Source organism: Dipodomys merriami, unplaced genomic scaffold (genome assembly GCF_024711535.1).
Source record: "Dipodomys merriami isolate MVZ:Mamm:240054 unplaced genomic scaffold, mDipMer1.0.p SCAF_2, whole genome shotgun sequence".
NCBI lineage: Eukaryota > Metazoa > Chordata > Mammalia > Rodentia > Heteromyidae > Dipodomys > Dipodomys merriami.
Genome location: NW_027203381.1, coordinates 20,578,668 through 20,594,169, shown reverse-complemented (window position 1 = coordinate 20,594,169; position 15,502 = coordinate 20,578,668). Strand labels below are relative to the sequence as shown.

General features: G+C 45.9%; 1 protein-coding gene across 1 annotated transcript in view; it reads left to right on the top strand.

The window, feature by feature from the left end:
* The window catches only part of Ark2c (arkadia (RNF111) C-terminal like ring finger ubiquitin ligase 2C), a 90,348-nt gene extending 83,247 nt beyond the window's left edge, over positions 1 to 7,101 (top strand). Inside the window, exons 4-8 of the mRNA XM_070028636.1 lie at positions 1,719 to 1,848; positions 3,368 to 3,472; positions 3,756 to 3,851; positions 5,674 to 5,780; positions 6,212 to 7,101. Coding sequence (XP_069884737.1) covers positions 1,719 to 1,848; positions 3,368 to 3,472; positions 3,756 to 3,851; positions 5,674 to 5,780; positions 6,212 to 6,329 — 556 coding nt within the window. The 3' untranslated portion in view covers positions 6,330 to 7,101. The remainder of the gene's footprint in view (positions 1 to 1,718; positions 1,849 to 3,367; positions 3,473 to 3,755; positions 3,852 to 5,673; positions 5,781 to 6,211) is intronic.
* The last annotated feature ends 8,401 nt before the right edge of the window (positions 7,102 to 15,502 follow it).

The following is a 15,502-nucleotide window of genomic DNA, read 5'->3' as shown; positions in this document are numbered from 1 at the left end:
TTATGAGCCTTTAGGTAATCTTCTTTGCGCTGTTCTGTACCAATTTTAATATTTTGAACCCATGAGTTTATAATTTTTATTAAATTAGGGAAATTTGCAGCCAATTATTCTCTAAAATATTTTTTCCTATTCCCTTTACACTCCATGCTCTCTTGTGTGTCTTTCAGTATCTCTGCTACAGTTTATTATAGTTATGCTTGTAATTTATCCTAATCTGGCGGATGGGAGCCTTTACTGGGTAGCTCCTGGGCCCTTTTGCCATGACCTTGGTAGCCTTCTTGCTTTCAGTTACGGCAAAGTGTTTCCATCTTACCTTGTACATTTTCTCCACAGACACGAAATAAACTACTTTCTAAATGAGCCATTGGTTCTTCTTTATTCCTTTGTATAGATCTAGGTTTCTATCCAGTATAATATTCCTTTTGTTTGGAGAACTTCCTTTAATATTTCCTGTAGTGCTCTTCTGCTGGTAGCATATTATTTCAACTTTTGTTTGTTTGAAAAAAGTCTCATTTCACCTTCATTTTAGAAGATATTTTTGCTGTGTGAAGAATTCTAGAGTCAACAGCTTTTCCCCCTTCTTTTCAGTTGTTTAAAGATGTCACCGCATTGTCTTCTGGCTTGTTTTGCTTCTAACAGGAAATTTGTGATAATTCTTATTTATGTTCTAATGTATCTAATGGGTCGCCAACCCCCTTGGGTTCAATTTTAATTTTTGTATTTATTAACATTTCCTAGAAATTTGATTATGATTTACTTTGAGGTGATTTCTTTTTATGTGTGCATCAATTCTGTTTGAAGTTTGTTAAGTTGTTTTGAACCTATGGGTTTATAATTTTTAAGATAAAATTTGAAAAACTGTCAGTATAATTAAACATGTCTAAGAGAAATGAGTTTTTCCATACTTTTAGGAGTGCTTGTGGGTTATGATAGTTTTCTAGATTATAGGGGCAGTTATGGAGGTATTTAAAGTTGTTTTCTCAAAGCGATGAAAAGAACCTGGCCTTTGTCCCTCACCACAATTCATCTTGCCTTTTCTGTGCATCCCTGAACTGATCCATTTGAATTTTCTCTCAGAGAGGGATTTTGTATTGGGAAAAATTGTTCTTTTTCTTTTTCTTTCCCTTTCTCTTTTTCTATTTGTTTCCTTTTCCTTGTGGTACTGGGGTTTGAACTCAGGGCCTAGCATTTGCTAGACAAGAGCTCTATCACTTGAGCTATGCCTTGAGTCCTTTGTGCTTTTGTTTCCTCCAGCCCAGACGAGCCTGGATTGTCAGCCTTCTATTTATGCTTCCCATATTGCTAGGATGACAGATGCACACCATTGAGCTTAGCCTTTTAATGGCAGAGATGGGCTCTCATGAACTTTTTGCCAGGGCTGACCTCAAACTGCAGTTCTCTTAATCTCTGCTTCTGGAGTAGCTAGACCATAAATGTGAGCTTCAGTGCCTGGCCAATAAGGAGCTTCAGGTATTTGTTTTAAGAAGTTTACAAGGCACAGGCTTCTCCAGGTTCCTTAGGCCATGCTGAACCCTTTCCTCTCTGGGTCAATTTTCTTCCTCTAAAGGGAGGGGAAGAACTGGGTAATGAACAGCCCCTAGCAGCCCTGGCAGTGCATGGCTCCAAATCTGCCTCATGGGCTTGATACCTGAATTCCCTTCTAGTCCCCAATGGTGCATCCTTCCACCTCAAGGTTCACTGAAGCTGTGTTCCTGCAGGGACCTCAGTGTGGACGCAGGCCTGAGTCCCGCTCAGTTCCAAGTGCGGCCCATCCCTCAGCATTATCAGCATTATCTAGCGACTCCTCGAATGCACCACTTCCCCAGAAACTCCTCCTCCACGCAGATGGTGAGTGGAAGGACCCTGCTGGGAGATGAATCTTCTTGCTACATAGTGGGTGCCAATGGTGGGCAAGGTCCTGTGGCTCCCCTGTGTCTCTGACTCCTCCATGCCCTGTGGAAAGGGGTAGCATGGTATGCTGGGGTTTGTGGGGAAAGACCCCAGATGAGGTCAGGCAGAATGGACTCTGTCCTTCATGTGGTCTCATTTAATTTCCTGTGGCCACAACTTCTGGGCTTTCGTTTCACTTAGCTGTGAAATGGGAGTGTATATATGTCTGCCTTGCTCATCTCAAAAAGCTACTTCCATTGGAAGCCACTGGACCTGGCCTACAGATCCAGGTCTACTGCCTTCTGCAGGATGACCTTTTGTGACTGCACAGCCCTGAAATTGTGTGTGTGTGTGTGTGTGTGTGTGTGTGTGTGTGTGTGTGTGTGTGTGTGTGTGTGTGTTGGGAGGTGTGGAACTAGGTTTGGGATTGCAAGCTGCATGGAATGAAAGTAAAAACATTCCACTGAAGTGGCAAAACACTGAAAATCTTATTTCCAGGCAGCTTCATATTGCTAGCTTAAAGTATGATTGCACCTTCCCGACTCAGGTCTGTCACCTAACCTCCTAGCCTCTCAGTTCTGATCAGATCTGAGATTCCATGGTTTGTATTGGAAGCACTGTCTCTTGAGACTAAAAGAACAACTATCGAGCCCTTACTACAGACCAGGCACTTCTCTGAGCACCTTATATAACTTCTCTTATTTCAACCTCACACTAAGAATCTCACATAACTTTTACAGATTGGCAAACTGAGGCCTAGAGGGGTTATGTAACTGGTCCTGGGGCATACAGTGGGTAGGCTGAAGCGCTTGATGAAGGCTCCTCTGAGTTCTAGTTCAGAGAATTAGGGAGAAGTGAGAAGATAGGGATGAGCAAGTTCAGGGCTAGAAGTCTTTTGTGTGGTATTTTTTAGTGTGGGATCATTTGCACTCATTTTGACTTGAAAAGGAATAGTATTTCCTGTTACTGACTCTTTCATGCCTTACTCTGGCTCTGGTCTGTGCCATTGCCTATAGAGCTATGGGAGGAGACTAACTCTGCTGCCCGGCTGCCTGGGTTTGAGTCCTGGCTCTATTATTTGGCTGCATAACTCGAGCTAATTACTTAATCTGTCTGTGCCTCACTTATCCTCTCAGTAAATGGGGATTGTACTTGCACCCACATTTTAGATTGGATGAGGTAATTAAATTGGGTAGCCATGTGACATGCTCAGAGCAGTGCCTGCTATGAAGTGGGTGCCCATTTAAGCTTTGTAATTACTTTATTGATGTTGCCATCCTTTGTAGACTAGTCCAGGCATAATCTTGGTTCTTAATGAGAACAGGAGGAGCATTCCTACTGCCCACAACATCCCCGGCAGGCACGGGGCGGGGGGGAAGGGGCTGCTGGCTGGTGGTTATGGAAGGAAAAATTGTCTGCTGGGTTCATGGGAACACCTAAGGTCCACACTTTATTCAAGCCATTCTCTCCCCAACAGGTCGTCCATGAAATCCGAAACTACCCTTATCCCCAGCTTCACTTCCTTGCACTCCAGGGGCTAAATCCCAGCAGACACACCTCTGCTGTGAGAGAGAGTTATGAGGTATGTTGCCCTGTCTGGCACCAACTGGGTTAGAGGAGGCAGTCTAACTATCCATCGTCCCTTGTTTCTGTCCCTGCTGATGAGTAGTAGGGCACAGGTGGCAAGAAGCCTCCGGTGTGAAAGAGAGTGAGTAGAGAGAGCTATGGCCTTTCAACATCAAGAGTTCTTTCTGATGACGATGTGAACACTTCCTCTCCCGCCTTGGTCGCTCTTCATCTTTGTCATGTGTGTATGTGTGCATCTGCATGTGCTGAGCACACATACCACTTTCTTCTCTTTGCAGGAGCTGCTGCAGCTTGAGGACAGGTTGGGAAATGTGACTCGGGGAGCTGTGCAGAACACCATCGAGAGGTTCACCTTCCCCCACAAGTATAAGAAGGTGGGACTGCGGCAGGCCAGCCTGCATCGCTGGGGAGTGGGAAGGGACTTGTCAGTTTGTTTACATGATCCTGGCCTGATGGTCTAAAAAAGGCACAGTCCAAAACCCAAAAGCCATTGTACTGATTAGATGCTCCAAAGCTGGGCTCCCTCCCTTGGATCTTCTCATTTGCTGGTGCAGGGTATAAGTCTGGAGGGAAGATAAGGGCTGCTTATCAGTGAATAAGGGAGCGGAGTGTATGCATGTGATGTGTATGTGTGTGTTCCCATGAAGGTGTAGAGGTACCTGCATGTTCAGATCTCAATGAAGTGGGCAGAATGGCTTCTGCAGAGAAGCTAAGGTTTGAAATGTTCACCTTAAAAAAATAGTTCCAGGGGCTGGGAAGGTGGCTCAGTTGGTAGAGCACATGCCTTGCATGCCTGAGGCCCTGGGTTCGATTCCTCAGCACCACATAAGCAGAAAAAAAAGCCGGAAGTGGTGCTGTGGCTCAAGTGGTAGAGCGCTAGCCTTGAGCTGAGGGACAGTGCCCAGGCCCAGAGTTCAGGCCCCATGACCGGACCTCCCCCCCAAAAAATAGTTCCAAATCAAGTTTCTAATAAGGACAAATGAGCAATGAAGGCTTCTCAGTAGAGTTTTCTAAACCTGACTGAGCACCAGAATCCTCTGGGGAACTTTTAAAGCCACAGAGTCTCAGGCCTCATCCTAAGTTGATAGAAGTAGAAGCTGTTGGGTTATTGCCTAAAATTTGGGTCAGGATGGAAGGCCAGGAATCTGAGCTTATAAAACCTTTTAAAATAGAAATAAATGAAAACTTAGAAGCAACCATGAAGTCTTTTAATGAGTGAATTGATAAACTGTGGTACATCCATACAATGGAAAACTATTACACAATAGAAAGAAATGAGCTATTAAGCCATGAGAAGATGTAGGAGAAACTTAAATGTATATTGCTAAGTGAAAGAAATTAACTCTCCAAGGCTGCAATACTGTATGCTTGTAGTTATATGACTTCTGGGAAACACAAAATTACAGTCTGTAAAAATACCTGTGGTTGTAGTGAGGAACATGGTAGGTGGGCTGGTTTCATTCACAGATTAGAATCCTCCTTCCTTGAAATATTTAGTAAGTAGCAAAGATATGCCTTATACTTGGCCATTGACTATTTTCAAATAATAAAAACAGAATTTAGAAGTCAACAAGTATACATAGCCTGCATGCCTGATGACTAACCTCATGCTAATTTGGAGCCTATCTTAAGGAAACTTTCTGGATAGGAAGAGAAACCCTAACAATACAAGATAGCTCACAACAGTTACAGGAATCAATCCCTGGCAGGAAAATTCAGTCTTTAACTAGGACGATAACATGAATGAATGGATATTAGTTGAGTGCCAGACTGAATGAATGTATTAAAGAATGTATGAATCAATGATCGAGGGAATAAAGCAAGTATTCTGGAGCTTAAAATGAACAATGAAGCCTGGAGGGGTCTAGGTTGGACAGATGTGAGGAAGAGTGGACAGCATGGGTGAACAGAGCAGAAGCTGTTATGCACACACCACAGCTTTGCAAAATAAATCTACCTGATACTCTTTCAAACTCTGGGCCCCTTGACAGTTCTGGGACAGCAAACATGAAGCCCACCTGGCCTTAGCCCCTCCTCTCCTGCAGCCATGGGGAGGGAATGGGGAAGAGCACTTCAAAGAGACTGACTCCAAGAGGAAGAGGAAGTTGCAAGGGTGGCAGGAGGCTGGAAGGTGGCCATTGGCCATCAGATGAGTCTGTTCCAGGTAACAGCTGCTACTTTCTTTGCCTCTTGCAGCGAAGACCCCAGGACGGCAAGGGCAAGAAGGATGAGGGGGAGGAGTCAGACACGGATGAGAAATGCACAATTTGCCTGTCCATGCTGGAGGATGGAGAAGATGTGAGGTAGGAGGCCACAGTTCTTCTCCTTTTTCCGTGGGTATTGGCGACTAGTCACCATATTCGTGTCTAGAGGTGAGGGTGCTGGCTTAAGAGGTGCTGGCTTTGTGGTTGCACTGAGAAAGTAGGGCATGGAATGTTCTAGATGTAGAGCCCATCTGTATGAACTCATTGAGGCAAACTGTATCAAGGCAATGTGATTTGGGCCCAGATGGGTCTAAGACAGAGCCATAGCTTTGTGTGAGGATGATCAGAAAAAGACTTCCTGGAGCTGGAGAGCTTTGAGACTCACTCCTTGCCACAGGTCCCCAACTCAGCTATAGCCTCACTCTGAAGACCATCTTGGCAATCTCCCAGTGGTTCTGGTCCCCTCAGTGCCCTTCATCCCTATTCACCCCCTCCTCTGCTGCTGGTCACCTGACTCTTCTCTCTTCCAGGCGCCTACCCTGTATGCATCTCTTCCACCAACTGTGTGTGGACCAGTGGCTCGCCATGAGCAAGAAATGCCCCATCTGCCGAGTGGACATTGAGACACAACTGGGAGCCGACAGCTGAGGGAGGAGTTAGCCAGTGGATGCCCCATTTCCTTCACCAGGTCCCCCCACGGCCATAGCCCTTGCAGCCAAACTTTGCCTTCTGAGCCATTTGATGTAGAGGAGAAGCCTGCAAGCACATTCCGTGGAAAAGAGGAGTTGGTGGTATCAGTGTGAAGGGGAGAGAGGGGTGGGGGAGGGCCCACCCATCCAGAATGGTGACTGCCCCATCCACCTTGCTGCGCAGGAGGGAGGGAGCTGGCCGTGCCCAGAGCAGGGGCGAGAAGGGGGGGCCCAGCTGCTAAGAACTAGATGCTAAGAACTAGATCCCTGAGGGTACTAGCTGGTAGACCGGCCCCTCAATCCTGCCCTTTGAAGGATTGTGTATATACCTCTCGACCACGTAGAAACCATGTAGGGGTCTCTAGCTATTTCTGTGGATGGCAGCCAGAGCATGTTAGCTTAAGAAAAATGTCGTGTGTGGTGCTCTAGTCATCTGTGGTGGACATGTCGCTATTACCGAACTTGCACCAAATATTTCTCATTGAGTTTCTTGTTTTGGTGCCTGACTGAACCAATCAACGACAGCCCCAAATCTTCCCGTCTTTAGGAGAGAAAAGGAATCAAAGGTGGAAAAAAAAAAAAAGAGCCAAAATCATGTTTACGGTGAAAAAAAGATGATACTTTTTTCACCCAGGTTGGGAGGCGGGAGGGGGGAACGCTCGTTTTGTTGTTGTTTTGTTATTTCCTTGGCTTTTGTTTTTTTCTCATGTTTACAGTGCACGGAGTGTAGAAGGGGTATCTGGGAAATGCAGATGGTGGGGGCGGGGAAGGGGGGGTCTTACCGGCAGTCTCTGAAGAGTTCAGGCAAGGGGAGGAGGGTAGAACCCTAGCAGGTGAGGAGTTTTCATTTTGAGGCTGGGTTCCCCTTTCCCAGGGCTCACTTCTTGGCTCCAGCTATTTCCCCCTTGTTCCATATTGAACCAGGGAGGACATAGCTTCAAACTACAGCTGCCCCTATGTTCCTGCAGGTCTCCTGCTCACTCCAGCTCCTTTCTTTAGGCTGGGCTCTTGTTCTTCACAAAGAGGCAAATGTAGCCACTGCCTCCCTATGCAAAAAAATTAACCAGATGATGCACATAAACAGCATAGGCAATGGACACTTGGCCATGGTCAAAGTGTGCTCAGCTAGCACTCAGGGCTGAGGTCGAGCACCATGGATCTTGAGATGAACTTGAGCCTCCACTAGGACATCTCAAGTCTTGACCAGTCCCTCAAAGATGGCCCTGGCTCTGAGACCACATTTGGCTAGATCGTGAAGCCCCATGTCCCTAGGCTCTGGCTCCTCCTCTGTCTCTTTAATAACCTTGGGAAAGTCCCTTTCTTTATCTGTGCCTCAGTTTCCTTCTCCTTCCAGTGGGGAGAAACAACAGTGCATCCCCATTTCTGCCCCTTCTTCCTCACCTAGATGTGGTAACGATTAATGCTCTGTTCAGCACACTCCATGCTTCCTGTTTTCTCCTGGGAACCTTGTGGGGTGTAGGAATCGGGGTGTCAGGAAAGACAAGTGACGCCAGACAGTGTGTCTTTCTGCATGCCCCACCCTTTCTCTCATCCCAAAGGGAGCAGAGAATAGAAGATCAGAGGTGGGAAAAATCCACCAAATTCCAACCCAAACCCAAATGTGAAAAACACCAGGTCAGCTGGAATTCTGCGGCCTTCCTTTGCCCCTTACCCTCTCTTCCCTCATTTGCACTGCTCCCCCAAACTCCCCTCCCCTCAGCCCTAGCCAGCCTCAGTGCCCGCACAGCAGTAAGTTCACATAAATGAGGAAATGCCATGAGTCTGTCTTAACTGCTGCCAGTGATAAAAACCAGACCAATGGATGAAAAAATGGCAAGGAGGCCAATGTTGACTTGAGATAGAGCCGTCTAGCATAACAACACCATCTTGGAAGAATGGCTGCTCCAGGCACCCATAGTGAGTAGCTCCCTCTCACAGGGAGTTATTCCAGAGCCATATCTAGACAAAGTCTGCTCCCTGTGCCAATCTTATCTCTGTTGGGTGTCTACAAGTGCAGGTTCTGGAAAAGACTATAGCTGAGAAGGCAATGTCCCTGCCTAGAGGAATTTCTAGTGAGCTGAGGAGATGCATATATTGTGCCAAAATGGTGAATAGTCTGAGATTTGGTGTTTGCCATGCTGTACATTGCACAATCCGATTCAGTGACTGCAGTATGTGAATAGTGTCTCCAGGGCAGAGAATGGACATTTCCTCAGTGGGAAAAGAACACCTGATGTAAGGAAAGCTTCTTACCAAGAGTCACAGAAAATTGGGAACTCTCCCTGCCTCCACTCAATATCTGGGTCAAAACCAAGATTTCATTAGAAGATGGCTTTGACCTGGAGTTTGTAAGGTGGTCTAGGCAGGCCCCTCCTCTCTTAGATTCCTCTTCTATTGTTTGCCTGACAAGCAAGCAGAGGAAGGGAGTTGGTGGGGAGCCAGGATGGAATTGGAGCTGCTCTTCTGGGTTCTAGTCCTAGCTCTTCACTGATAAACTGAGAGAGAGCTATAGCTCTTGCCTTCTCCTCTTTCCTCTTGGGGCCTCGGTTTCTTCAGCTCTTACACAACAAGGTTGGATGATGAGATGCTTGCTGAATTTCTCCCACCACACATTCTGTGACCCTCCCCAACATCAACACACCTTTCAAGTCATAGAGCTGTGTGCCGACTGGGCTGTGACAGAGGACTTCTACAGGCACAAGCATCTGATTCAGAGGCTGAGAGCACACATGTTGAGTGTGACAGTGGGACCTGGTCCTTCTGTCCTTTCCATCCCCTGCATGTTCTCTGAGTGCCCCAGCTGAGAAGAGGGATTGAGCTGGGGAGGGGGTGGATCCTGAAACCCCCATCCTTTCCCGTCTCTCTGGGGTCTTGGAGCCCTGCAGGTAGGGTCGGGAAGGGGTGGGCACTCAGAACCCTCTCGGCTCTTGTTTCCTTGTTGTCAGGGAGCCTGGGAAGAGTGGAGAAGAGGCAGTCAGGCCTCAGCATCTCACATCTACCACCACCAGGAGGGAGACACCTGTAGTCCTCCTGCTCAACTCAAGGGACTCAGACCCTTTCCTGACTGGGACGCATGAGTGCCTTCTGGGGCAAGAGTGGCCCCAGGTACAAGTCGGGCCTCCTAACCGCAGCCATGGCCGCAGCGGGTCCACCGAGGACACCAATCAATCAACCCAATGCCACAAGCCCTGCTGGACACAGGCAGAGGGTCCCAGGGGGCCTGGAGCTCCTCCTCCTGGCCAGGCCCGCTGGCTCCCCTGCCACTCCCCGCCCCCCACCTGTGGCAGGCCTCAAGCTCCTCTCTGCAAAAGTCCCCAGCCTCCGTGCAAGCATTCTTAACTCTTTACGCCTAATGAACAAGCACAGTTTTTTCAATGGTGAAGAAAAAGCACCAGACTATTTTTTTTTTCCTGAAGAAATTCTCCCCCAGCCCTCTGCCTTCTGGCGGGACAAACACACCCCTTGTGGGGCTGTAGCAACGTCTGTCAGGCCCTTTTGTGTTTCATCTCCTGCGCGCGCGTAGAGCAAATGCTAGAGCGATTTCAGCTGATAGAAAAACAAAAATGAAAAAAAAAACACAAAAAAAACAAAAAACATGGCACGTTGCTAGTTTACAGGGTTTTGTGAGTTTAAATGCCTTATATTTAACAATCATAATTTATGACTAACTTGTAGATATCGTGGGTTCTTATTTAATTATTTTTATAGTTGTTTTGCATTTTTAATTATAATTTATTTATTTAGAAAGGATACTAATTTTTTTTATTACTCCTATTACCTCATTTTGGCGTTGTGTCTGGGAGTGGAATGCTTTGCATGCATTGGTACGATGACAACTACAAATACAAAAAAAAAACATAATTTAAAATACAATTCCGCGAACTTTATTTCGTCCAAACTATCAGGGTGTGTGATTGCAAGCTGTCCTACTGTGGTGCTGGCCTCTTTGGATACATTCCATACGAAATGCAAACCTTTGATTCTGTATGCTGTGATCTAGTGAAAAACTCCAATATAGTGACTGTATTTAGCACATATATAAATATAATTTGCACTTGTCAGCAGACTGGGGTAATCCTTTCACTTGCTACCCTTGGCACCCCCCCCCATTCCAACCCTGCCCTGCCCCATTATTCTCTTCCTCTTCCAGTGACCTCAGTCCACTGGGCCTCCATCCCTTGAGAAAGATCTCAAAGGCACTTAGAGGTCACTGTCTCCACCTAACGTTCCAGAAGTCGAGTCCTTGAAGCACAGCCAGAAAGATCATCTGGAAGTCAAAAATCCTGATTTGTTAGGATAAACTCCAAACAGGGGTCAGGAGGCTTGAGTTTTTAGACCAGCTCTATTGTAGACTCCCTGTAACCATGAACAAGACCTTGGTCACCATGAGTCAAGAAAAGGGGAGTGAGAGAGGGTATCTCTGGGGTTCCTCTGATGTATGTAGAATATAACAAGGATCGTAGGAGACCACTGTGCTGAACCTGTCTTCCCCTCTCAGGATAGAAGAAACAAGAAAGGAGAGCCGGGAAGGAGAGGAAAGATAAGCAGATAACTAGAATAGCCTGAAGATTTTATCCAGCAGATTTACTCAGAGTGTAGATGTCCTCAAGGGTCATTGTACTTTTAAATGCAGTTTCAGGCAAGTTACCAAAAGATAAGTTAGATGAATATAGTCCTGTCTGTGAGACATGGCCATCAAGTTCCAGGTGCCCATTCAGAGATTGAGATGAAATCTAAGCCTTAGTAGGTATGGAGATAGCCTAGATGATAATGTTTGGGATTGGTACTCCATCCTATCACTTCTGTGGTGGTTAGAACATCACACACTGACAACAGCTTGGGACACAGTTTAGATCACATCTTCCTTCCCCAGCCTTCCTTCCTTCCCTTTCTGCTGCTGTGAGCAGGAGTGGCTGCTATGGAGGACAGAGTAGGGACATTCAGACTCACTGTCCTATGGAGTGATGGAGGAGAGGCCTTGGAAAAGCAGTGGAATCAAAACCTGAGTGGTGAGTCCAGGTGCTTTTGAACCAAAAGAAGAGAGGAAACCCCTAGAAGGAACCATTACATGGCCTAAGACCCTGGCACTGCCTCCTTCCCTCCTCTCTCCTCCTTCCTTTCCTTTCCAGCTCACCCCTGCCTCTTGACTCTTGACATCACTGCCTTTGCCTGGTGGGGAGCTCCACCCTCCACTGGAGGCCCCCGGGGGTTGCATGGTGCTGGTGTGGGGAGAGGAAATGGAGACCTAGAGTTGCTATACTGCCTGGTCAGTCTAGACCAGTTATGGCCCATCTCTCAGCCCCATCACTACTCTAGCCTGGTGATGGGGCCCTGCCTGGAGCTTTGTGTTTGCTGTTTTCCAGCTTCTCCTTCCACCTCCACCCTGGAGCCTTGTTTCCCTGGATCATGCTGGCGAGACCATGCCCACCATGTTAGTAGGCCTGGAAGACACTGCTTCCAGCAGGGTTCCTGGATGGGCCTGCCTTATGTTACTCTGTGGGGTCAGAGTGTGGTGGAGCTCCATGCCCTGGCTGGCCTGTGCTCTACCCGTGAGCTTCCTCCCCACCACATCCCCTCCTATAGTCCCACCCTTGGCCACAGATATGGCTCTTTTCTTAGCTATGGAGTGGGCCATACCAGGCTCTTGTGGGGGGAAATTTGGTTGCCCCTGGTAAGTGAAAGGATTATCCTCAGTGTTGATTGTCCTTTTTTGTAATCCTCCTGCTGTTCTGTTCTGTTGTGCTGTGCAACATTTTGCTACATAGACTATTTTATAGCAGAAAGCTAGAAGAATATTTATTATGAATATTAAAGCAATAGTGCATCAATGAAAAGGCGGAGACATTAGGAATTGTGTAAATGCTTAGATTCACTTTTGGTGGATTTTTTGTACTTTATTTATAACTAATAAAAATGAACTGCATTGCTAACTACACCTTACGTGTGCAGGGTGTTTATTTGTATGCCTACCTACGGCACGCCTGAAGGAAGCCTCTGAGAGACCTTTGTCTTTCTCCAAGATACCACTGTCTTATTCCCATCAACTTGCTTACTCCTCTTCCTTCTTCACAGATTTCCCTTCTCCTTCATTTGATCATCCTTGATTTCTTCTCCCCCTTCTCTCTCCTCTTTCTCCTTCTTTCCCTCCTTTTCTTCTCTCATCTTCCTTTTTCTTGTCTCATCTATTTCTATGGTAGTTTGGATCTGGAATGTTCCCCTGAATCTTGTGTTAAAAGCTTGGATGCCAGCTTGTTACTATTTGGGGGTTAGTGGAACTTTTAAGATGTGGAACCTTGGAGGAGGAAGTTAGGTCTTTGAAGGGCCTACTGTGAACCTGGTATTTTTTCTCTTTGCTTCCCAGACACAAGGTGCACAATTTCCTCTACCACATTGCTCCCCCCCAACCCCTCCCCACCCAAAAGCAACAGGCCAACCAACTACAGACTGAAATCTCTAATACTGTAAGCCAAAATAAACCCATCTTCCTTACATGTTGATTATCTCAGGTATTTTGTCACGGTAAAGGGACACTGATTAATGCAATTTCTCTCTTCTCTCTTTGTTTCTCAAAGAGTCTGTTCTAGAGGCATGGCTCAATCATGTAACTGGCCTGTATTCTAAATTTTAGTTACATGTTTTCAAGTTGTTTGCCATTTTTGATCCACTTTTGAATGTAACTTACCTCTTTTGTGTTTGAACTGGAAGGTTACTCGTTTTTACCATAGCAGAGAAGGAATTTTGTATTTTTTGTTTGTTTTCAAACAGTTAAATCTATTCACTAATTAATGTCTTCAGAGAAGGAATTTGACTTCAGCAGTTGGCATGTAGTCTGTATGGTCCAGAGTCTGTTCTCAGAGAAATGTGGCCTCAGTGACTAAAAAACAGCTTTCTTTCATAAGCTGAAAATAAGACCCTACCAATGAATCTTTTTTTAAAAAAAAAACAATTTAAGTTTATAGAAAAAGTGGCCTTAAAATAGATATAATTTCTACTTAAGACCTTTTTCAATAAAAATCAAACTAAAAGTCCATACTTTACATTGTTAAATTTCTGCTTAGTTAGATGAACCAGAGATTGTGGCTTTTCATTGATGTTCTTTTCTACTTGTTTCTTAGGGTCCCTGAACCAGGCTGCTTAGCCCTTACCTATCGCTAGCTGACCACTATGTGAATGTTGACAGCACAGTGTCCCTTCTTGATTTTCCTATGATGCACCAAGTCAAAATCACTACCTCCACCCTGTCAATACCTCCTCCCAAATACTCCTTTCTTTTCTAAGGAGTTATTCCTTTTCCAGGCTCTTCTCTCTGAAATTTTCTTCTCTACAGGCTCTGTCACCTCCCTGTGCCCAAAGCTGAGCTCTTCCATCTGTTCCCCAAAGCCCCCTAATCTTGTCCTTGCTTGGGGCATTTGAGGGTGTGCCTCAGTTTGCCAAGGTATGGGGTCATGGGATATCTTGTCAGAATGGGTATCTTTGAGGATTTCAGGAAGTAAGGTGCCTCTTCTATTTGAACCTCCACATAACCAGAATGCAGAATGTGTGGAACTGGCCGAGTTGAGTTTACTTTTATCAACATTATGGATGAAAAGAGCTGTTTAGCCAAAGACCTGAGAAAATCAGATCGGAAAGCTTTTGTTTAATCCAAATAAGAGCAATGGCATCTCTTAGACTTCGTTCAATAGTTTGTGTGAAAATAGCTTGCACTAATTGCGAACAAGTCTGATTTTTTCTTTAAAGGAGATCCCTCGGGATATTTATTTGGAATACTTTTGTTAGCAGTTACTAGAAAGCAACACAATTGCACTTCTCTCCAAAGAGCCTTCAGTGCAGACTTGTCTCTAAATCAGGTGAGGTAAGACAGAGCCTGTCATCCAATCAGCTGCCCTTATAAGGAAGGAAGAAATTTCCAACTGTGTAAGTTATTAACACCCAGGGGACCTGGGAAGGAATGGTTCTCTTCCAGGGACTGCAGGAAAAGAGACCCATTTCTTCCTTGGTTTCTTTCACTCTGGGCGCTAAGGAGGGGCTTGGTCAGAGGAGAAGTGGCATGCCAGCACACTTTACTCACTATAGAGCAGCCCCAACAATCACTCCAGGGCCATGTTGGCAATAGGGGCCTTTAGGCTGCTGGGCTTCCCAAACAAGAGGTTTGTGTATACTCACCATGACTAGCTGTTGGGTCTCGCTGTGACGATTTAGGACTGTTGGGGTGCAGAGCTCTCTGGGGCTACAAGTGTAAGAACATCTTTCTGCTGTGGCCTGGACTGTAGTAAGACCAGCAAGGTGTCCTAGGTGTAACATTTGAAATGACTCTCCCTTTTAGAGACCAGTCTTGTGCTTGTCCAAGGAGGTTTGGCACCTCCTTAAACTTTGTACCCTGAGCCTTTGCTTGCCTGACTTTAGTTCTCTGCCTGGGGAAGGGAGTTTACTGAAAAGCAAGGGCAGATCAGGGACAGATGGGGTAAGGCTTTGAGCAAGGCTCCTTCCTGTGGTCTTTTCATGGGTGGTCCTCAGTCCCTCCTTAAGATAAGGGATATGGATGGAGGCAACAGTGGGGTGAGAACAGAACAAAACAGATTACCTTTTACTCCCCTGTAATGAGCAGATCTGGTAAGCAGTTCTTCCTTTCCTTCCCATAGCCTGGTTTGAGGGTGGGAAAAGCAGCGTATAGCCTCAAGCAATAAAACTTAGGGTGGTACCTAGCTCAAAGGAAGTTAGATCATCTTCAAAAAACTGTGGAGATGAGACCTCTGACTACTCTCTGGACCCTCTTATCTTTCCCACCTCCATTTCTGCTTGTCCCACAGTGTTCCATCTACAGCTCTCAAAAGTATAATAGGAGTCAACTAGCCTGGTGTGGGTAACCTGGGAAGAGAAGGGGAAAGGAGGGGAAAGGAGGAAAGGAGAGGGAAATGTTGAAGGAGTATTTTATTCATATGTTTATGAATTTATGGCCCTAACTTTAAGTATTTATGATAATATATACAGTGCAATTATATATTTGAAATATACACATGTGTATTCAGGTTTAGTAATGATTTTGACATTTCCCTGCCCCCCGCCCAGATTTTAGAGAATATTTGCATGCACATCCATATGACACGTGGGGGGGGGGTCAGTCAGATTTAGACC